The following is a 21,384-nucleotide window of genomic DNA, read 5'->3' on the forward strand; positions in this document are numbered from 1 at the left end:
AGCACTGCCAACTACCTGCAGAATCGCTTGCCTACTTCGACCGTGGAGGGAACGCCTTACGAGCTGTGGCACGGAAAGAAGCCATCCTACACCCATCTGCGTGTGTTCGGTTCGGAAGCCTACGTCCACGTACCCAAGGAGAAACGCCGTAAACTGGACGCCAAGGCCGTGAAGATGACTTTCGTCGGCTACGCGGAGGGGCGTAAAGCCTACCGTTTCCTGCATCCGGATGCCGACTGGATCGTCATTAGCCGCGATGCCAAGTTTCTGGAGAGCACCGGTGAGGAGGCAGTACAAGACAGCGGCGACCTGTTCGCGGACGAGGCAGAGCCTGATGCGGCCAAGAAACCGGAAACGTTTGACGTGCCGATCAGCGGCGGAGAGCAGCGCAATCGCGAACCCGCGGTTGCTGGCCCGAGTGCAGAAACGACCGAAGACGACGTGGAGCAACTAGAGCCAGATGTGGAGCAGATAGAGCTGGATGGGGACAAGACCGACGAAACAGGAAGTTCGGAACTGGAGACGTCCGTGTACGAAAACGCGTCGGAGGGAGATTTGTCTTTCCACGGGTTCCCTCTCGACGAGATTGCGCGGCGCTCGCTGCGGTCGACAAAGGGTGTGCCACCAGTCCGTTTTGACGAAGCTTTCGTGGTTGCTGCGTCTCCCACGAACGACGAAGCGGAACCAACCAGTGTGCGGGAGGCGTTGCGGTGTGACCAAAGTGTTGAGTGGAAAAGTGCCATGGAAGAAGAGCTGCAGTCACACGCCGAAAACGGAACCTGGGAGCTGGTGCCGCTGCCGCCTGGCCGCAAACCCGTCGGCTGTCGCTGGGTGTACAAGGTCAAGAGGAACGCCGCGGGCGAGGCCATCAAGTACAAAGCTCGTCTGGTAGCCCAGGGCTACTGCCAAAAGTTCGGACAGGACTACGATGAAGTGTTTGCGCCAGTTATCAAGCAAACAACGCTGCGAATGCTACTGGCCGTCGCGAGCAAACACAACTTGCAGCTGCGACACTTCGACGTCAAGACGGCGTACTTGAACGGGGTGCTGCAAGAGGAACTGTACATGAAGCAGCCCGCCGGATTCGAAGAGCAAGGCAAGGAGGACCTGGTGTGCCGTTTGAGGAGGAGCATTTACGGCTCAAACAGTCGGCCCGTTGCTGGAACCAGCGTCTGCACACGGTCCTCGATCAGCTGGAGTTCGAGCAGAGCACGGCAGATCCCTGTCTCTACGTGAAGGTCGTCGAAGGTAAGCGCATCTACCTGTTAGTCTACGTTGACGACATCTTGGTCGGCTGCAAGTCTGGGGGCGAAATCGAGAAGATCTATTCGTTGCTCAAGAAGGAGTTCAAGATGACTGACCTTGGCCCAGCTAACTATTTCCTGGGGCTGGAGGTTAAGTGTTAAGGGAAGTACGGAATTTCCCTCGAAGGCTATATCGACCGTATAGCTGAACGTTTCGGTCTCTCGGATGCCAAAGGTGCGAAATCTCCAATGGACGAAGGATTCACCAAGACCGTAGAAGAAAGTCGTCCACTTGAGAACAGCACGGAGTACCGGAGTCTCGTCGGCGCGCTCCTCTATGTGGCGGTTTGTGCCAGACCGGACATAGCAGTAAGTGCCTCGATACTCGGACGGAGTGTCACGGCGCCCACGCAGGCGGACATGGCGGCGGCGAAGCGAGTGGTCCGCTACCTCAAAGCCACGAAATCCTGGCAGCTCCGCTACGACGATCCAGACGGAGAATTGGTCGGCTACTCCGACGCGGATTGGGCCGGCGATTTGAAAACCAGAAAATCTACGACTGGATCCGTCTTCCTCTATTCCGGAGGAGCTGTTTCCTGGGCGAGCCGTCTCCAGCAGTGCGTGACTCTGTCGTCCATGGAATCGGAGTTCGTCGCTCTTTGCGACACATCCCAAGAAGCAGTCTGGCTGCTGACCCTGATGGAAGACTTCGGCGAACCGGAGCAGAAACCGTTGACCATCAAGGAGGACAACCAAAGTTGCATCAAATTTGTTGCAGCGGAAAGAACAACGCGGCGTTCCAAGCACGTAGATACCAAGCACTGCTACGTGAAGGAACTCTGTGAACGGAAGGTGCTACAGCTGGAGTACTGTCCGACCGAGGACATGATTGCGGACGTGCTCACCAAACCCGTAGGAGCCGTGAAGCACCGGAAGCTGTCTTCGCTGCTTGGACTTGCAGCGCACGGCAGTGGTCGTTGAGGAGGAGTATTAGAGTGTAAACAACGACTGTCCTATCCCTCGACCGTTGTCGCCACTTTGACAGTTGTGCTTCCTTTCTTGCTTGCGAGCAACAACGCCTTCTGCGTTTTGCCACTTCCGTTTCTCACTCTCAAAGTTGATCTCGAACTGTAAACCTCGCGCTTAATCGAAATACACTAAATTCGTTTGTTAAACTCATTTCTCACGTTTATTTTTCCGTTGAACTGTGCAACCCGAATAGGGGGGTCTGAAATCCTGAAAATCTCTGGACGTAATATTTGAACAAACCCTAATCTTCGAAAAAATCTAAACTTTCAAGTTAAAAATGAGAATATCAAACCGATCGTTATTGTTGATTACACTTTTCTTTCCGTAGAAATTTTGATGTATTCGAAATAATATTTTTTAAATTGCTCATCAGATTTAAAAAATAACGCATAACTCCAATTTTTTTAAACACAGCATATTAAAAAAACATATAATTAATAATTAACCTCTGAGAAAATTTTATATATTTTTTTGGATTACATTTTTTGCAAAACTCACCAAAAAAATATCATTTTGAAAAATATTTTTTTGGAAATACTAATACTCTGTGTTTTTTTAATTGCTCAATTTTGAAAGAATGATTTTTTATAAAGAGCACCGTTTTTGAGTTAAATCTATTTTAAGTTTAACTTTTCAGAAATTTTGTCCTATTTTGAATTTTAAAGTAAAAAACTATGTATGAAAACTTTGCACTCTGGTCAATCTACTTTCCTAGTTTTGTTTTTTGCAATGCTTCGTTTCTGTGAAAAAATGCAAATATGCTTGAAGTCAAAACAAGAAAAATAAATACAGTAGAGAGAATGCCATCAATATTGGATTTGCAGGCAATTGTTTTTTAGAATTTATTTCAAACATTAACATCACCAACCAAAATTTTTAAATAAGATTCTATTTAAGTTTTGTAAGGGATATTTAGGACAACAAAAAACATGATACAAGCTAAAATAATAGTACGTTTTATTTTGAACAAAATAATAATCTCTTTCAACATTTCTCCCCCACTCACACCTTCTTCCCGTTAATTTTACTAAGCTGACTTCGGGCAATCTTATCGAAGAACAGCAATCCGGCCGCCCGTTCGATCGTTTCCGGCGGCACCTGGAACATCGTCAGCGGCGTTTCGTCGTCAATCTTCTGGTTCGGCAGCACGTACGCCTCCATCTCCAGCCGATTGTCACGGGTTTCCATCACCACCACCTTGTAAAAGTGCGTCGGAACGGCCACGTTGTTGGCGCCGATAACCTGGTATCGAACGTACAACTTTCCGTCCGCCTCCTTCCGCGGGAGGTACAGAGGACCGGTGCAGCAGTACACGTTGGGGTAATCTTTGGTCAGCTTGCGTACGTATCGTTCCAGGTGGTTCCACTTGTCGCGATTGAATCCGACTCCGACCTTTGAAGGAAGTTATTTTTAAGTTAAAATTTTTGGGAAATTGGTGGACTGCCTCACCTGCGGAGCCATATTCGTCAGGAAGAACGTTTGATCGCAGTGCTTCTGTTCCGATCGATGATTCCCTGCCGCGGCCAGATGTCCCCGATCGAAGCCCGACCCTTTGTAATCCGTGTTCAGCGACCGGAAGAACGGATGAACACTTTCGTCCGGTTTGAAATCGCTTTTGGCGCGATCTACACCCTGGCTAGCCTTAACGCCTTCGGCCGTTAAATGCTCAAACACCCAGTGGGCCACCCTGGTGCGACGGTCATACGAAAGCACGTAATCGTCGTAGGACCGCACGTTGTCCAGCCCGGGAAACCCGTACTTCATAATCTGCCCAATTCGACTTACATTACTGACGGCGGGGGTTTTCTGTTCCGCCGGGATGGGACTTGCCGCGGACACGGTGCCGAAAATTGGCAGCCCCGGCTTCGATTGGAGTGTCCGCAGCAGATTGCCGGACCGTTCGTTTACATAATCATTTCGGCGAAGACAAACCGTGTCAGCTGTTTTACGGCGTTCCACGTACGAACCGGCCAGGTAGCTCCCGATACCAACGGACGACAGTAGCAGAAGCCGCGACACGGACTTTGTGGTCATTATTTGCTTAATTTATAACTGTTTTATTTGATAAAACTTATTCTAATCAAAGCTTAAAATATTGCACTTATTCAGATAACAACACACATGTTTTTGACACAGATTTGTTTACACAGCTGATCGTAATTTCAAAGTTTACCGTCTTTTGCAATGAATCTGCTCAAACAAAAATCTACAGAAAAATCTGGCAATCGAAAATATCTGTAATACATTTTCAAATTGGTAATTTAAAAAATATATATGAAATTTCTGATGATTATGATTTTGGATCGTGAAAAACTCAAGATTTTAGCTTGCATTTAAATGTATTAAATTTTCAAAGTGATGGATTAATAAGAACGATACAAACAAAATGCATGTACAGACTCTTCCCAGAACAATACAGATTTTCCCCGAAAACCGATTAGCCAGTCGACATAAAAGTCCGATGCCTTTTCCCTCTCTCCCTCTCCCAATCCACTGACAGCTCCAACTTGCTGCACGCTGCGCAACTTCACGCACTTTTGTTGTTCGCACGGCAGAAGACGGAGCTCGGATCAACATAATTTTAATGTTTTAAACAAAATTGCATAAAACAACCTTGTTTTGCGAATCAAAACATAATTATTGATCCTAAAATCACTGATTAAACTCTTGTGCCAACAGTGTTTTTGTGTGATCTTTTGTGTGTAGGAGCCAACAAATTACGTGGTAAGTTTTTCGTGTTTTTTTTTCTTGGCCATCTTTCAAACGCGTAGCAACAGGTTGCTAACACAATGGATTCTTCCAGTAGGCTGTAAAAACGGTCCCAAGAGGGCGTAGCACCCAGTTCCGGATCCTCTGCGGAAGTTGCAAGTGCCTTTGCTGAAGTTCGTCGGAGGGATTGTTCTCGAGAAGCAGCGAAGCAAAAGGTAAGTAAAAATTTAGTTTTTTCTTTTTTTTTGTCGCAAACTAGGATTTATAAGGTTCTGAGTTTAACTGAAAAACCATTTCCTCCATCTTTTATACACAACTGAAACCTAGACAACCAAAAAGTTGATTTTGAGTTGCTTAAGATATAAGCACTAGAAGTGCTTCCCACTTACCGACTTCAATTTTAAGCTCAATAAAGAAGGGTTTGCAAATTTATTATCAACATTCCAATTCGCAATCCCTCAAAAAACTGGAACGGTAATTTCAACTCGCTGGTTCTTGAGCATATGATCCTAGAACTTTTTTTTAACAAACCCTGGGCAGATTCGTGACACAGATTCATTTTATTCAATCAAATCTGTAATTTTTGCAGTCAAAAACATTGTTTCAACCTTGGTTTCAACTTTTTTTGCGCCTGGAAAAAAATTATCCCAAAATTCCGCGGAGGAAAGAGCAAAAAAAAGTTGGAACGATGTTTTTGATCGCATTTTTTTTTTTAATTTGATCAAGGGACCATCCATAAATCACGCGGACACTTATTTAAAAAAAAATAGTATAGTCCAGACTCGATTATCCGAAAGCCTTGGCAAAATTTCACTTAGGATAATCGAGGCTTCGGATAAACGAGTCAGGACTGTAATCCAAAAGGAGAAGCTTAACAATTATTTACAGACACATTCAAAAATTAAAGAAAATGTTAATCTTCAAAATTTTGAATCAAGAAAATTTTTAAATTTAAAAAAAAGTATTTGAAAAAATCTAAATTATATAAATTGAGCAAATTAATTTAAAAAGCAAGTTTGGCCGAATGGTTAAGCTGTCCACTTTGTAAGCAGATGATCATGGGTTCGATTCCCATCTGCTCCAACCTTTCATCGGATGGGGAAGTGAAACGTCGGTCGCGGCCTTGGTTGTTGTTAGGCCGTTAAGTCATTACAGGTGTGGAAGTCATCTCCCTGCTATAAAGACAAACGACACACCAAACCAAGCCTGCTCCGGTGAAATCGCTGGCGGCGGTTGGACTCGCAATCCAAAGGTCGTCATTTCGAACCCTGGGGTGGAAGGTTCCTTGGAGTAGAAAGAGGTTTGGGTGCTCTCCCCATTCAAGCCTTCGGACTCCTAGGTTCGAGCAGAAACTTGCAATAGAGACCACAAAAGACCTGGGGGTCGTTAATGTGGATGGTTTGATCGATAATTTAAAAAAAAAAGCTGGAAATTTTGAAATTTGAGAATACAAAAAAACTGAAAATCACATATTCAAAACATTAAAAATAATCTTAAATCAAGCATAAAAAATTCAGCTATTCAAAAATGTATAAATTCTGATTGTTAAAAAATTATAAACTTAAAATTCAAAAACTGAAAAAATAGTATTTTAAACATTTTGAAATTGGAAAAAAATAAAGCTTAGAACGTCAAAATTATAAATAATTAATAATGCAACAAATACAAAATCCAGAGAAAAAATGATATCAAAAATAAGAAAAAAATGAAAATTTATGAAAATAATCAATTTTAAAAATCAGTTCAAAATAGTACACATTCTGTTGTCCGAAGTCCTCGTCAAAATTTCCAATCCAATTTATATCTTTCTCAAAATTTGGAATTCTTTCCTAAAATAAGACTCCAAAAATGTTTTTTTTGTAATTTTTTTATTCAATAATTAAAAAAAAAAGAAATTAATAATTTAAAAACTAAGGGTTTTAGGAATTTTAAAATTAAGGAATTTACGAATTTAAACATACAACATTTCTAAAAATTTTACATTTAAGAATTAAGAAATTTTAGAATTGAAAATCTAAGAATTTAAAAAAAAATAGTATTTTAAAATTTAAGCATTTAAAAATTTTACAATTTAAAATTAAAGCATTCAAAAAATTTACAATTTAAACATTTGGGAATTTAAAAACATAGATATTCAAGAGTTAAAGATTGTAAGTACATATTTTAGAATCTAAAATTTCAGAATTTTAGAATTCCAGAATTTCAGATTTTGATCTTCGAATTTCAAAATATCAAAATTTTGGAATGTAAAAATTTGAGAATTTCAGAATTGAAGAATTTAGGAATTTAAGAATTTAGGAATTTAAGAATTTAGGAATTCAAGAATTTTCGAGTTAAAGAATTTAGTAATTAAAGAATTTACGAATCTAAAAAAAAATTATAAATCAAAAATGTAAGTATTTAAACGAAGAAATAAGAAAATAATTAAAAAAATTAGCAATTTAAATATCAAAGAATTTAAAATTTGTAGAATTTGAGAGTTTAAGAATTTAGGTACATATTTTAGAATTTTCAAATTTCAAGATTTGAATCTAAAAGATTTTTAATTTCGGAATTTTAATTTTTTAGAATTTTAGAAAAATTGTAAATTTTAAGAGTTAAAGAATTTAAGTGCATATTTTAGAATTTCAGAATTTAAAGAAATGTAAATGTTCCAAATCTTGGATTTTTTTGAGAATCTAAGAATTTTGGAATTCAAGAATTTACGAGTTAAAGAATTGAGTAATTGAAGAATTCAGTAATTCAGTCCAGACTCGATTATCCGAAGGCCTCGAAAATATTTCACTTCAGATAATCGAAACTTCGGATAATCGAATCACATTTTTTTTTGTTTGTCTTCTTTTTGATTTTCGAGCATAAGCTTCTGAGAATGCTGGGTCGATCACTCTCAACCTGCTTCTGTTCAATGGCCAGGCAAACTGCGTTAGATTAACCGCAAGTATGATTCGTTGAAATGGGTTGATTTTAAATATGAAGTTACTAATTGTTCGCGCCACAAATCGCACCTAACCGAAACATACTAATATAGAATAGTTACGGAATTGCATGCCGCATGTGTTACCGCATGGTTTTACCAACCAAACCGCCTAGTTGCCGCTAAAATTGTCCCACCTCATCACGTTTAGTCACCAGCCCCAGTATGGCCTACCAATCGTCGCTGGAAGATCTCGAGGATGAAATCAGCAGCTGGGGCTTCACGATGTCCCCGTCACAGTTTGCCGCCTCGCTGGAAGCGGAAAAGCGCATCCCTCAGGCCCGCGTTGGTGGCCGCGGCCGGGGCATCACAAATCCCCAGCACATGGCAAACGTTCGACTGGCGGCGTCCATCGGCGACCTAAAGGCTCACCCGTTCCCGATGGGCCACCTGCCGACGACGAACGATCTGCTCGGTTCACCAGCGGAAAACGAGATTACTCCAATGCTGCGGCAGTTGGGCCTCAACAGCAGGGCGGACGAGATACACAGCCGAACTACCCGCATGAATCCGAAGATCAGGGAGGAAATTCGCGTCGACGGGAGTCTGCCGGTGATCCTGAACGCGGACCTGTTCAAAAATGCACGCGTCGATGAGGACGAAGGGATCGAGACGGAGGTGGAACGGTTCGACCCCGAGCGTCCGCTGACGGAACAGTTTAGCACCATTCCGGAACTGGTGACGGAGGAACCCGAGTTGGGAGCAGTGATACCAAATCGAGCCCAAGCCAAAAAGGCGGCAAACGCGACTGATAGTTCGATTGATTCCGCTATTACGACGAGTAGCAGCGGGTCGTCGTCGTCGTCGCAGGGTAAAAAGGGGAAAAAGAAAAAGTGGCGCAAACTTCAGGGCGAAGAACTGGTGCCCAAAGCGCCCGAGCGGGGACGTTACGAGGAGGTTTACTCGATTGGGGTTCACGATGGTCGTGCCACGAGGCAGATTTACAGCGCGGACGGGCTTGTGGGGTGGGGTGGCAATTGATGTGATTTTTATATGTCGTGTGTAAATGTTTAATATTTTTATTCAATTGTGTTAATAGATTTTTTTTTGGAAATATAATGTTTTATAAGAAGGTTGAACTGGTTCATAACTTGTTTAATATCACATCCCCATCTCCGTTGGTTTACTTCCAGATGACGTCCATAATGTCGAGCAGCTCGGTCGAAGATCTGGAGGCTGAGCTGAGCGAGATGGGCTTCTCAATGTCATTGTCGGACTTTGAGAAGAGTCTGCAGTCGGAGGAGTCGGCGCAGCAGTTGGAAGCGATTCGCGGTGAAGGCATCACGGCTAAAAATTACATGTCCAACATTCGGCTGGCGAGCGAGTTGAACGAACTGAAGGTCCATAACGCTCCCATGGGTCACATGCCTACGTCTACGGAACTGCTGGGAACGACTCACGAGAACGAGATCACGCCATTGCTGCGAAAACTCGGCATCTGTGGACAGGACGGCGAACTGAGCAGCAGCAAGACAAGGATGGTACCACAATACAAGGACGAAATCAAACTCGACAGAAACATGCCGTTGATTTTAAACGGAGACCTATTCGACATGTCCACGTACTACGACTCGGATTTCTCGGAGGAGGACGAAGAAGTGGAAGAAGACAACGATGATCCGAGCCTGCCGTTAGAGCAACGCTTTTCCACCATCAAAGAGTTCCAGGAAATTTCCGCTCAAACTCAACGCAAACAGCAAAACAATACTGCCGAAGAGAGCTTATCCTCCTATCCGGAATCGTCGGAAGCATGCACGTCGTCTTCCAACCCGGACATGTCGTCGCACTCCACCACGGCGGACGATGCGAGCAGCTCGACGGGATCTTCGTCCAGTGGCACCACGTACAGCGCCGAGAACCAGTGCTCGAGCGAGTGGCACGCGGAACCTCCGCTGCTGAAAAAGAGCAAGCTGTACACACCGCGTGAGCTGTACGACATCAAGAATGGGAAGCATTTGCGGGGTTATGTGGAAGGTAATTTTTGGGGATTTGTCGGAGGTTTTCGTAACATTTACAATTTTGTGTTCAGTTTCTAGGCAATAGACGCAACAATGAGTAGAAACAATAAATTGCAACTATTTTTGGAATTCAACATCACTCTTGAAGCTTGTGATATGTCAATGTTCAAGATTTTAGCGGTCTTTGCAGATCAATGGGAAGGGGTCAAGCGGTGGTCGTTTCTTTCCGCGTTGCATCTGCTAACGGATTTATAGATAAACCATGTTAATATATTGAAGAAATGCAAATACATTGAAGAGGTAATTACAATTTATAATAAAATTTATTATATTTAATGCATTGATTTTCAGATGTTTTTGCTCCTTCCTCTTTAGAATAATTGCACAAAACTGCAGCATCCTGTCATGTTCTCATCCTTTTGTTTGTCTCGTCATACATCACACTCTGGATTCAGCGGTATACGCACTTCACAAAGAACCGGTCAAGAAAAAAACCAAATGGTCAGCAGTGGCAGCGAAAGCAAGCCAGAGATGGTGAAGAAAAACCCCAAGAAATCGTTCCCTCTCCTTTGTTCTGCTGTTCGTAAAGCGATTTCTTGACCCCTTTTCTTGGGAGGTGCGTAATGGCCCTTCACGGGAAAGATATCACCTTACGTCCAGTGCGCTCTCACTTGTTTGTTGCTAAATTCTCAGTCATTGTTATCTAATGTGATACTTATGTAGTTATCGGCACGCAACACAAAGATCAAGCAAAGTCCTGATGCAAACAATGATCAAGCTCAAGCTGTCACAGTCCCTGCGAAATATGTTGGTCGATATCAGGCGGTTAGTCGAAAAAACAAGCTAGAAGTTGCATGATAAACAACTTTTGCGAGAAAGAGAAAGCAGATTTCTGATGCAAACAAACCAACTTCTGTGGCACTCAGAGGTGTAAATTTTCGACTAGAATGCCTTATACATTTAAACATATCAAACGCAGTAGGTCCTTTAACTAAATTTCGCCAATTCTTTGTGTAATTGCTTAACAAAAAAATCCTGTAACCACGCGGAAAATGAAAACAAAATTGCTGCAAGGAACGCCACATCTCTATAAACCAATCAATCACACAGGATGTAAAATTGTTACTCTGTTAAATAAAAATGAATTCTATTATAAATAACACCACCACAACTGATTCGAAGCGTTTGGCACGGTATGTCCTACCTCATCCTACCTCCCCTGATGAATTTGTGAAATGTGATCCATTCACTGGGTTACTCGGATGTAATGCAATCATTAAAATTTACAATTAGGATGCTTTTGATCGATTAGATTAAATAAGATTTGACATAATTCTAAAAGAAAACAATTATGCTAAATTTTTAAGAATTTTATTGATTTTTAACTACATTTTACTGCCACAGCAAACTCATAACGGATAGTGGGGGCATGCCGGCTTCCGACCCTTTCCGGAATCCTGAAACGGAACACAAGGTAAACATAAATCTCACGCACAGTTACGTCACAGTTTACAAGCATGGAAACTGAATGATGCCCTCCTTACCCAGGTACAGCACGGCCGGGATAAAACTCCAGTGGAATGTGGTCTTGACAACCTCGAACACCACCTCGAGCCGCTCCTTGACTTCCGGGGACATGGCCATGGTTAAAATTTGTAAGTTTTGTTGGATTTTTGCTTGCAAAACTGCACCACGCCGGATCGATCGATTTTTCGTGTTTTTTTGTTTTGACAGAGATTGTATGTCGACTTTTGACACTTTTGTCGACCTCTCTAAAATAAATACATGTTTTCAGTTGTATACAGACTTATTTAAAGTTATCGAAAAACGCGATAAACAGATGTTAAGTATGAAATATAAACGCTGCTTATTTTCAATAAAATTAAAGAAGTTTTTTAGACTTAAAAAATCTAATTATTATCAATTTTCATGATCGAAACTTAATTTATTTTAACCTCTGACATGCGTACAGACTTTTCAGTCAATCCTGCCCAGACATTTCAAGTGTGGCATCCCTGCTTGTCCACGTGACGTTTGACGGAGGGGAAATCCCACCACACTCGCAGACGGCAGCTCGTGCTCAAAAATCAGTCCTTTTCCAAACTTCTGCTGTCACTAGCAGTCGTGCTCGCGAGTGCTTCAAGTGAAATTTTCGATTCTTTTAGCCGAAAAAGTTAGTATTTTTGCGGTGTTTTTTAGTTAGTTGTGTGATTTTTAGTTTGGGAACTGTGCTATCGAAAAAATCTAACTTATTTGAGAGTGATTTGTGGTGCAGTTAGTCAACGAATATTCGCCTCATTTCCTGGTGGTTTTTCCCCTCTTTGGTGCATCGTGACATCCTATGATTACATAAAACGTTGCGTTTTCTAACTTAAATTTAGTTCTCCAAAAAAATATATCAATTAAAATCTTCAAACTTAAATGAGAAGTGCGTTTAGAGAAGAATAAATCGATAGTCGCAGTGCTCAGACTCCTTGCGGGTGACCTTGAATAACCGTTTACCTTCTCCTCCCCTCCCCCTGGCGTCAGGCGAACACCGACGGAACCAGTTTCACGCTGTTCCGGAATCAACAGAGTCATATCAGCAACAGCCATCCTAGACAAACAGACCATGAAGACTACACAGCTGGCCAGATACGCCATCCGATTAAACTATGGACAGGTAAGATTTTGGAATTTTACTAGAATTATTTAGAGTATTTCGACAGTCTCGCGACTAGACGCCGCCGGATCGATTAGCCGGGGCTCGCTAATCGAAAGGGGGCACGATTTAAAAGTTTGCGCTTCCTTAAATTTCTTTGTGTTTCAAAACATGACCGGCTTTTTGGTGCGATTTATTCGAACGCGACTAGAATTTTGATTAGCGCCTTCTTATCAGCTTTAGCAAGTTTGTTTAGCATCGAGGCGTTCGTTTTGAAGCTCTCCCTGCGGAATTGAACAGAAATCAGAAACAGATCGAAATTGTTATCATTTCTAGAATTATTCCTGGAAGATTAGGATGAGATTTCTAACTATTGGGACTCGCCAAACGAAATTTGTTTTCATTTTTCGCATAAACACACCAAACCATACCCTCACTAACGGTCGTGCTATTTTTATGCTCTTTTTGTGCGGCGTCGGCTTTGGCGTCGTGACCATCGCTTCGCAACAGCGGCAGCAAAGTTATAGCGATAAATACACCGGTGTATTTTTGGTTCTGTCCGTCCAATATCTCTGACGTGCACTCGAACCTTCCACCGCCAGTCTGCCAGAGGAAGCCATATGATATGACTGCGTAATTATTTGGTCACACTTTTTGTGTTACGCTTTGCGGGTGGGAACGGTTTCGGTAACGAAGAACCTGTCGCTGTCGCCAAAATTCCGCGATAAGCGATTGCGTAAGTGGTGTTGATAAAGTGGAGGGTTTAGATTCCAGCAAGACAACCTTTCAGAACTCCAGAATTTGAGGTAACTCCCCCTGACATTCTCCCAGCACACATTCAATTAGAACCAACTCGACCTAGTCTAAACTGGACTGAACCGCAGAGTTTCCCAAACACCGGCAAGTCCTCCGACGTACAGTTGAAAGACCGACGTCTGCGAAGGTACCCCACCACGACATTAAACAAGTCTATTTTACTGTTTTAATAGTAGACTCAAACGATGGAGATGACTGACTGATAGTGACGACGCGAGCAAGAGATAGTGAGTGTGACTAGCGTAGTAGTGCGAAATTACGCGCCAAGATACGGCTGTTGACGCAGAATGAGTAAAAAGTCTCGGAGGGAAGGGGGTGTCTATAAATAAATCAGAATTGGCGACGAACTTGAATGGTCAGTTTATATTTAATGAGTTTGTTTACATGAGTTTTCGCGCAGCCTAGCCAGCAAGCTCGTGGGTGTGCACATGTGCTTCGAGAAAGTCTTTTGTGCGCATTTTGCACTCTTGTTTGCTACAATGTGATGTAAAAACTACGTCGTTATCGATGGGATTTCCGTTCTTGCACCAAATTAAATTGTCAATACTCTGATTGAAGTCCACACACTTACCACCTGGATTGTTCATGGAGGAGCTCCTGCTAAACAAAAAGCTCCCGGATCATTACGGAGCACGTGATAACTGATTGTATGTTATCATCGGAAAAAAAAATCCCATCCTTATCAGGTGCATACTGGTTCAAAGAAGAAGATTCGCAAAAAACTTTCCAAAAATGTTTTGCCTTATCTCGGTTTAAAGTATTCATTAAAAATACACACATTACTACAAGAACGTTGAGCCCAAGCTTTAAACAAAACAAAACAAATAATTAAAGCCATGTCATGGTTCTTGCTGTAAATTTCCATTTTTATTTCTTTTGATTATTCCTACTCAGAGTCAACGAATTAATAACATTGTTGATATAGGCCAAGAGCACGCTCTGGAAGGGAGTACAGTGAGTGATCGTTGGCTCCACATGCGGGAAACTGGAATGTGTTCGTATTCAACCGAGATTTCTGTTAATTTTGTTTTGCCTTCCTTTCGATTTTGTAGTCCAAAGTTATGTATGCTTGCTTGAGTCATACTTGGGTCATTCTCCCTCTAAGGCAGTATAGATAGGTCGGATCCATTTGATATGTTTTGTGTGAAAAGTCGGGAGTATGGTTCCATTCGTGCTCAAACTCAATCCACTTCAACGAATGCTTCAAAATACTAAAATTTTATTATATTTTGCAAAATAAAGTTTTAAAATTGAGCACTGAAAATTTTATAAATAATAAAGTGATAATAGGGAGCGTATTTTATTACGTAACGCAAAAAAAATGATTTTTATACCTCCTCCCCCCCTCGTAACAAAATTTCCACACAAATTTTAAAATTTTTGTATGAATCGTAACACGGCCTTCAACCTTCACCCTCCCCCCAACTGCGTTGACACCCGACGAGTAACATCCCGGAAGGAGCCCAACTAGGGGAGTGTGGGGTAATTTGGACACCCTAAGGAAATCGCTCTGTCACGGGCTGTATGGATATTTTAAAGGAATGTGGATGACACCAGAGGATAATAGAGACCATATTTGACGGAAAAATATCATTCATTTCGATAAATTTTGATGAAAAACTCATTTTTATCGTAAAAATTAAAAGGTGTCCAAATTACCCCCACATTTTTGTGTGGGGGTAATATGAACACCCCTATGGGGTAATTTGGACATGCCTTGTGGGGTAATTTGGACATGCCTTGTGGGGTAATTTGGACATGCCTTGTGGGGTAATATGAACACCTTTTGTGGGGTAATTTGGACACACGTTGAAGAATAAGTTTAACATTTGATTTTTTGAGCATGTTTTTTATCCTTCAACCTTTTTTTGTAATTGCTTTATATTTTGAAGTGTTGTTTTGCTCACAATATTTCATCAAAGGTTTAAATAATGATTTTGTGATAGAACTATAATTCAATAGGAAGATAACAAATAGTTCAGTGTAGTATACATAATTTAATCATTAATACTGAAATGATTTAAACATTGATTCTGGATTAGGCACAAGTATAGTTTTTAGTGAATAAGGTATCGTTTATGTTTATATAAATCAATCTTTATATAGAATTTATTAGCCTGAAAATATATTTTTTTTTCAAATTTTACATTCTGTAGCCCTTCAAATTTAAATATTATTGTAAACCAGCATAGAAATTAGAAATGTCAAAGAAATTAATTAAAAGCAATCAACATTAGAGTCTTGTTGAACGCCAAACGTACAGTAATCAGATTTTCATTAATTCGAATATTGGAATAAATTTATCTAAATTAAAAAAAATAGGGGTTTTGTGAAAGTTCTCATTGCTCACATTCCTTTTTGATTGTTTTGACATATTAAATCCCTCTAAATTTATCTAAATCCCTTTAAAAACTTATCCAACCATGAAAGTTACTTTTTTGTTGCCTGACAGGTAGACTTTCAGGTATGTCCAAATTACCCCACAAGCCATGTCCAAATTACCCCCATAGCATGTTCTATCATTAATTGCAATTTTTGATGATAAAAATGGATAAAATGCACAATTTTAATACGTACATATCTCAGGCATCGTCCAAGCAACCCCCTTAAACAAAAAATGTCTTTTTTGCCATATAACCCCTGCAAAACCTTATTTCCTAACCTTCAAATATTAGAATTTAAGGCCGTGCCAACCGGCCTTTGGAAACTTTTACATATTATACCAAAACTACTTAACCTATTCCAACTTTTTTGGTTTGTCCATACTCCTAGGCCATTACTAGTACTAGCCTTATCACTTAAATTGCCGTTTTCACTTTATATCCGAAGAAAATGTGATTTTTAAAGGGGTGTCCAAATTACCCCCACTGTCCATATTACCCCAAACTCCCCTACATCCGTAGTGCTGTTTGGACAAAACAGCATGGCTCTGGTTCCTTGCAAGTGTCCTATTTTCTTACCTCCACGTTGGCTTGGTTTAGTCATCATGATGACAAGGTGTAACCTAGCTGGTGGCCTGTGGAAACGACTCGTAAACCTTTGACCAGCGAGAGTCAGAGTAGAGACGGCTAGAAGAAAGGGGCGCGTCAATGTGGGAAAGGGAAGTAATTTGTGATTGTAGACGGTATTGTTTTGATTCGCAGTATGTTACACGGTGTATTTTTTAGAACAAACAAATGATAAAAAATTCGGTATGTCTGATATTTGGCACCGTGAAAGAAGGGCTCTTTCCCGACATTTTGCGGGGTATACCGAAATATTTCGTCGGGGGGTCTAGTGCAACTTTTTTTTTTGAAGATTATTTTTCGATTTTGTGGGATATTTGTTGAAATAAGTCACAGAAAATCGGTGCATTCATGTTGATATCACTCAAATTTCTTATTAATATGCCTTGGGGACTCTAACCAACTACATTTGATCAATATTTGACCTCCAATAAACAAAAATTCGAACCAAATTTACCAGATTTCTAGCTTTCTTTGAAATTACCCCAAAATCCAAGCTGGAAACCCCGATTCGACCGAAAGTAAATCTTTTCTTTGTACAATTTATCATGAAATTACAGCAACACATTGCCTGGATACAAATTTGAGCATTTAACAATGCAAAACATAGATTATTTATTTAATAAGCTGTTTATTACCCAATAGGCTCCGAAAATTATTTTTTCAATCCTCTGCCACATTACACCATTACATTTTAAAACATTTTAGAATCAATCACATTGAAGAAAACAGTTTTCTGAACAAGTTCCATAAAAAAGTATCAGTTTTGGTTTAATATAAGCAGAGATATGCCCAATTTCCTGAAATAAATAGTGCCTTTCTCCAAAATATCTTAATTTAATTACCTTTCACATGATGGGCACTGCCTACTAAGTTTTGTAATGAATGCTATAGAATAATTTTCATGAATTTCGTCAAAACTTGTTATAATTTCTATGTTTTAATAACATATTATCATCATAAAAAATATCTTAGTAGGCAGTGCCCATCATGTGAAAGGTAATTAAATTAAGAAAATTTTGGAGAAAGGCACTATTTATTTCAAGAAATTGGGCATATCTCTGCTTATATTGAACCAATACTGATACTTTTTTATGGAACTTGTTCAGAAAACTGTTTTCTACAATGTGATTGATTCTAAAATGTTTAAAAATGTAATGGAGTTATGTGACAGAGGATTGAAAAATAATTTTCGGAGCCTATTGGGTAATAAACAGCTTATTAAATAAATAATCTATGTTTTGCATTGTTTAATGCTCAAATTTGTATCCAGGCAATGTGTTGCTGTAATTTCATGACAAATTGTACAAAGAAAAGATTTACTTTCGGTCGAATCGGGGTTTCCAGCTTGGATTTTGGGGTAATTTCAAAGAAAGCTAGAAATCTGGTAAATTTGGTTCGAATTTTTGTTTATTGGAGGTCAAATATTGATCAAATGTAGTTGGTTAGAGTCCCCAAGGCATATTAATAAGAAATTTGAGTGATATCAACATGAATGCACCGATTTTCTGTGACTTATTTCAACAAATATCCCACAAAATCGAAAAATAATCTTCAACAAAAAAAAGTTGCACTAGACCCCCCGACGAAATATTTCGGTATACCCCGCAAAATGTCGGGAAAGAGCCCTTCTTTCACGGTGCCAAATATCAGACATACCGAATTTTTTATCTTTGAGGTCTCGAAAAAATACACCGTGTGTTGAGTCAACTGCTGTGGATGTATACCTGTGGTATACCTGAGCATCGCAGAACGGGGTTTCTTTTCTTTCCATTTCAGCTAACAGCTATCTTCTGTTTATTTTGTTTCACTGATTTTCTAAAACGGCTTCTGTTTACTATCCTCCATTTGATTTCGATTTTACTTATTTGATTCGCTTATTTCTCAACGCTTTTCCACTCTATTTTACCAATTGATGCTGCTGTAACAAACTGTCTGCTTTCCCTTAATTTGGCAGCGATGTCAATTTTGTTTATCATATGCCTTTTCTTTATTGATCTATTTGAATAATTTCTCATCTTCCCTGTAAATTGCCCTCAATACAATCTAAGCATGTTTGTTACCTCTTTTTATTAAATATTGTTAATTTCTATATCTACTTCATAAATTACTATCTTCCTTTTACTATTGATTCTTTACATAGTATATTTCCTTCACTGTCCATTGTTTTGAAACTTCACCTTTTTCTTAAGCAAGTGAGGTTCGAGCCCTTACTCAATTTATGGAATGATTAAAGGATTAACACAAATATTACTATTGTACTTTTGAAAAACTTTTCTAAAATGCTTAGGACCAAAATATTGTAACACAACACCGCGACAAAAGAAATAGCAACAGATAAACACGACTCAACAATAGGGGAGATTTCAGGAGAAAACAATACACAGTAAATAACAATTAGTTTTTGAATTCAAACTAAAAATAGAACAGTTTTTGCTTTAATGAAAGTTGATAGGCACACTACAAATGGTTAGGCGCTTATACTTACATCAAACCCTACGTAATGTACCACCCCCGGCCGAGTTAAAATGCGTAACCGGAAAAGAAGGTGCCTGGCACGAACACTCAAAGCGTGTTCTAGCGTGCTGCTCGTACTGACTCAGAGCAAGGGTGAGATGTAGGTGTAAGGGCAGTGCGTGTTCGTCGGGAACCTGGTGCATAAGTTCGGTCAAGGCCCATTCTTACACTGAAAATTGCGAATTGCGAGAAACGACAGCATGCATACATTTTGAATTTTTTGCGATTTTGTGGCAAACAAGTTTGCGAGTTTGGTAAACTGTCAAAAACGAAAAAGTGCGAATTTGTTTGTTTGTCATAGTCTAATACCTGCTTTAGCGCATTGCAGACTGAAGCCGTGTTGTTGAACTAATTTTGGTAGATCCGTAGTAGATTTTTTTTTTGAAATATTTCGTTGGAACGAACTGTTAAAAACTGATCGCGATGAATACTTTTCTACCACAGTTTTTTTGTTTGATAATTGTAGATGATTTGGTAGATTTTTTTTTCAACAATACGGCTTAGATTTCGCCATGTGTACGTAATGATTTGTCTAGCTCAGGCTTCTTAGGAATGGATAATTGGGAATAAAAATTAAGATTCAACACTACAAAAACCATCCGTTGCTGGCCGCTACCATCTCCACCACGCACAAGAGAAACAGAAAAAAAATTCGAAGATGGGAAGTGTTGGTGCTCCATTTTTTTTAAGAGGATAAGGAAAAATCTCCATTGCATCGTCAAATAAGTTTCGCTGAGAGTTAGGATACGCTCTCAGCAAGCGTTGCGACCAATAGCATAATGTATTTAAGAATTATAGTTGTTTTCTCAAGGCAAGCAATCGAATGCTGCTGTCTAGTTAATTCTAGTTTGGATTTTAATTATTATATTCAAGCAAACATTCATTGTTGCTGTCGAGATGTTCCGAATTTGTATTAATGTTTTTTAGGTGAATAAAAATTGAAAGGAACATTTTTTTTAATGAGATTCCTTTCCCTTTCCCCTTGGAAGATGGTTTCAGAAATCAGATCTCCTGTAAAACAAAATTAAAACACATTTATCCCAACGTAACACCAGACTCCGTTCCCTTCTCTGCTACGTTTGCTAAATGCCACCAAAAGAAGGAAGCAAAGTGCACGACGTTCCTTCCCGTTGCAACCCGCCGTATAGAAAGTTGATATGGCCCTCTGTTGTTGGTTCAACAAAAAACAGTCTCACAATCCACGACTGACTGACCATGAAATAAATCTCATCGTCTTGTATTTTTTTCGCAACGCCAAATTAATTTATTCCGCTTTTCTCTTTGTTTCCTCAGGTGAATGAGCTCGCCAACGCCGCGTCCGCCGCCACCGGTGGCAAGTCCGCCGGCAAGAACACGGTCAGATCGGCCGCACTGCTGGCCGCCCTCGGCATCGGTCTGTCCTCGTTCAGCATGAAGCAGATGGTGACCAAGCAGCCCAAGAGGAAGTACTAGGAAAGTCTGGAAATGGCGCGCAACAACCGAAGCTCCTTGATGTGAATGAGTATGAGTGCGTAATCGTAACCCCCCCGTGCGAGGAGAGAGAGTGACGAGAGACTGCTCTGGAATGCCTCCCCCCCTTAAGTTGTTCTTTTTTCTTCTGTTTTATTTGTATGAGAAGGATCATCTGCCGATAAGTATGATAAATTATTGCGTGTGTTTGTATGTCCTGTGTGTGTGAGTGCGGAGAAAGCATTTGGGAAGTACCGAGCTTCTGCGGTTCGTCCACGGTGTTAGATGAGAAGAAATTACCGGGTGGCCGATCGTTCCGAGTTCCCATGGAGACTCGAGCTGGCGAGCCGGCCGACCCCACTCAAAAAACGCGCGATTTAGCTAGCTTCATATTTTGTTTAGCTTATTTAGATACCTAGCAGCAGCTGATTTTCAAATTCTTTTATTTCATAAGTTTAGCCCAATTGGTGGTTTCGCCAGCGTAACTTGGTTGCGAAAATTATTCTAATACACAACAATTAAACAAAGGGTTCGAGTTTTTCGGCTTACAAAGTTTCGAATTTACCAAAAAATTAAAGAATAGAATTCCAAATTTTATATTGAGCGATCAAGTAAGAAATTGGGCATTGGGAAGCGCACGGGAAAGTGAAACTGAAAATGATAAACGTAAACAATGCAATGCAAATCAAACGGGATTTACTCTACGGAATATGTTGAATTGAGCAGTGGAAGTGAATGAAGAATGGAATAAAAGATGATTGTGATTGGCTTGAAATGATCGTGAAAATTATTCTATCCGAAAGCCTTTTGTTTAAATGTCTTTGGTAAGTTCAAAGATCAAACGGCATTTTAATTTTTGATTTGTTTCTTTTTGTCAAACTAACTTTGTCATTCCAATCATTATTTAGAAAGAAATCCTTCATCTCTGGCTCCTTTTTCAACAATGCGCGACAGGCGTGCTTCAACAAGCGGGGCACGATTATCAACTGGTCCAGCCAGTTCATCTACTATGCCGACAACATGGACATTGTCGGTCAGAACG

The 21,384-nt window shown here is 40.4% G+C and overlaps 5 protein-coding genes across 14 annotated transcripts; 3 read left to right on the forward strand and 2 right to left on the reverse strand.

The window, feature by feature from the left end:
* Nucleotides 1-1,493: 1,493 nt before the first annotated feature.
* LOC119766426 (secreted RxLR effector protein 161-like) lies at nucleotides 1,494-2,225 on the forward strand. Its single transcript, XM_038250963.1, has one exon. The coding sequence runs from the start codon at nucleotides 1,494-1,496 to the stop codon at nucleotides 2,223-2,225; it is 732 nt and encodes a 243-aa protein (XP_038106891.1).
* A 983-nt stretch (nucleotides 2,226-3,208) lies between these two features.
* LOC6048996 (endonuclease G, mitochondrial) lies at nucleotides 3,209-4,407 on the reverse strand. Its single transcript, XM_001865795.2, has 2 exons — nucleotides 3,723-4,407; nucleotides 3,209-3,665 (listed from the first exon to the last, which is right to left on the reverse strand). Exons 1-2 carry the CDS (start codon nucleotides 4,305-4,307, stop codon nucleotides 3,276-3,278), a joined length of 975 nt encoding a protein of 324 aa, XP_001865830.2. The 5' UTR covers nucleotides 4,308-4,407; the 3' UTR covers nucleotides 3,209-3,275.
* Nucleotides 4,408-4,775: 368 nt separating this feature from the next.
* On the forward strand, nucleotides 4,776-11,085 carry LOC6048995. Of its 10 annotated transcripts, none has more exons than XR_005277255.1 (6): nucleotides 4,776-4,997; nucleotides 5,077-5,197; nucleotides 7,837-7,920; nucleotides 9,090-9,930; nucleotides 9,986-10,214; nucleotides 10,266-11,085. XR_005277255.1 is itself a non-coding variant. In XM_038254034.1 (4 exons), exon 4 carries the CDS (start codon nucleotides 8,122-8,124, stop codon nucleotides 8,935-8,937), a length of 816 nt encoding a protein of 271 aa, XP_038109962.1. In that variant the 5' UTR covers nucleotides 4,779-4,997; nucleotides 5,080-5,197; nucleotides 7,837-7,920; nucleotides 8,011-8,121; the 3' UTR covers nucleotides 8,938-9,028. The 10 variants fall into 10 exon arrangements, 4 of the variants coding, with proteins under 4 accessions (XP_038109962.1, XP_038109964.1, XP_038109965.1 ...); XR_005277254.1 differs by having other exon boundaries at nucleotides 5,080-5,197; XR_005277253.1 differs by lacking the exon at nucleotides 7,837-7,920.
* Nucleotides 11,086-11,269: 184 nt separating this feature from the next.
* On the reverse strand, nucleotides 11,270-11,654 carry LOC6048994 (mitochondrial import receptor subunit TOM7 homolog). The gene is made up of 2 exons (XM_001865793.2): nucleotides 11,459-11,654; nucleotides 11,270-11,371 (listed from the first exon to the last, which is right to left on the reverse strand). The coding sequence occupies exons 1-2, from the start codon at nucleotides 11,556-11,558 to the stop codon at nucleotides 11,307-11,309; spliced, it is 165 nt and encodes a 54-aa protein (XP_001865828.1). The 5' UTR covers nucleotides 11,559-11,654; the 3' UTR covers nucleotides 11,270-11,306.
* Nucleotides 11,655-11,927: 273 nt separating this feature from the next.
* Nucleotides 11,928-21,117, forward strand: LOC6048993. Its single transcript, XM_001865792.4, has 3 exons — nucleotides 11,928-12,087; nucleotides 12,444-12,576; nucleotides 20,187-21,117. The coding sequence occupies exons 2-3, from the start codon at nucleotides 12,526-12,528 to the stop codon at nucleotides 20,343-20,345; spliced, it is 210 nt and encodes a 69-aa protein (XP_001865827.1). The 5' UTR covers nucleotides 11,928-12,087; nucleotides 12,444-12,525; the 3' UTR covers nucleotides 20,346-21,117.
* The last annotated feature ends 267 nt before the right edge of the window (nucleotides 21,118-21,384 follow it).

This window comes from Culex quinquefasciatus, chromosome 2 (genome assembly GCF_015732765.1).
Source record: "Culex quinquefasciatus strain JHB chromosome 2, VPISU_Cqui_1.0_pri_paternal, whole genome shotgun sequence".
NCBI lineage: Eukaryota > Metazoa > Arthropoda > Insecta > Diptera > Culicidae > Culex > Culex quinquefasciatus.

Excerpts from the sequence above, each read along its gene's own strand:
- LOC119766426 (XM_038250963.1), top strand. The coding sequence starts at position 1,494 with ATGGACGAAGGATTCACCAAGACCGTAGAAGAAAGTCGTCCACTTGAG.
- LOC6048996 (XM_001865795.2), bottom strand. The coding sequence starts at position 4,307 with ATGACCACAAAGTCCGTGTCGCGGCTTCTGCTACTGTCGTCCGTTGGT. Across the intron at positions 3,666-3,722 it reads TGACGAATATGGCTCCGCAG|GTCGGAGTCGGATTCAATCG; the intron begins GTGAGGCAGTCC and ends CTTCCTTCAAAG.
- LOC6048995 (XM_038254034.1), top strand. The coding sequence starts at position 8,122 with ATGGCCTACCAATCGTCGCTGGAAGATCTCGAGGATGAAATCAGCAGC.
- LOC6048994 (XM_001865793.2), bottom strand. The coding sequence starts at position 11,558 with ATGGCCATGTCCCCGGAAGTCAAGGAGCGGCTCGAGGTGGTGTTCGAG. Across the intron at positions 11,372-11,458 it reads CCCGGCCGTGCTGTACCTGG|GATTCCGGAAAGGGTCGGAA; the intron begins GTAAGGAGGGCA and ends GTTCCGTTTCAG.
- LOC6048993 (XM_001865792.4), top strand. The coding sequence starts at position 12,526 with ATGAAGACTACACAGCTGGCCAGATACGCCATCCGATTAAACTATGGA. Across the intron at positions 12,577-20,186 it reads TCCGATTAAACTATGGACAG|GTGAATGAGCTCGCCAACGC; the intron begins GTAAGATTTTGG and ends TTGTTTCCTCAG.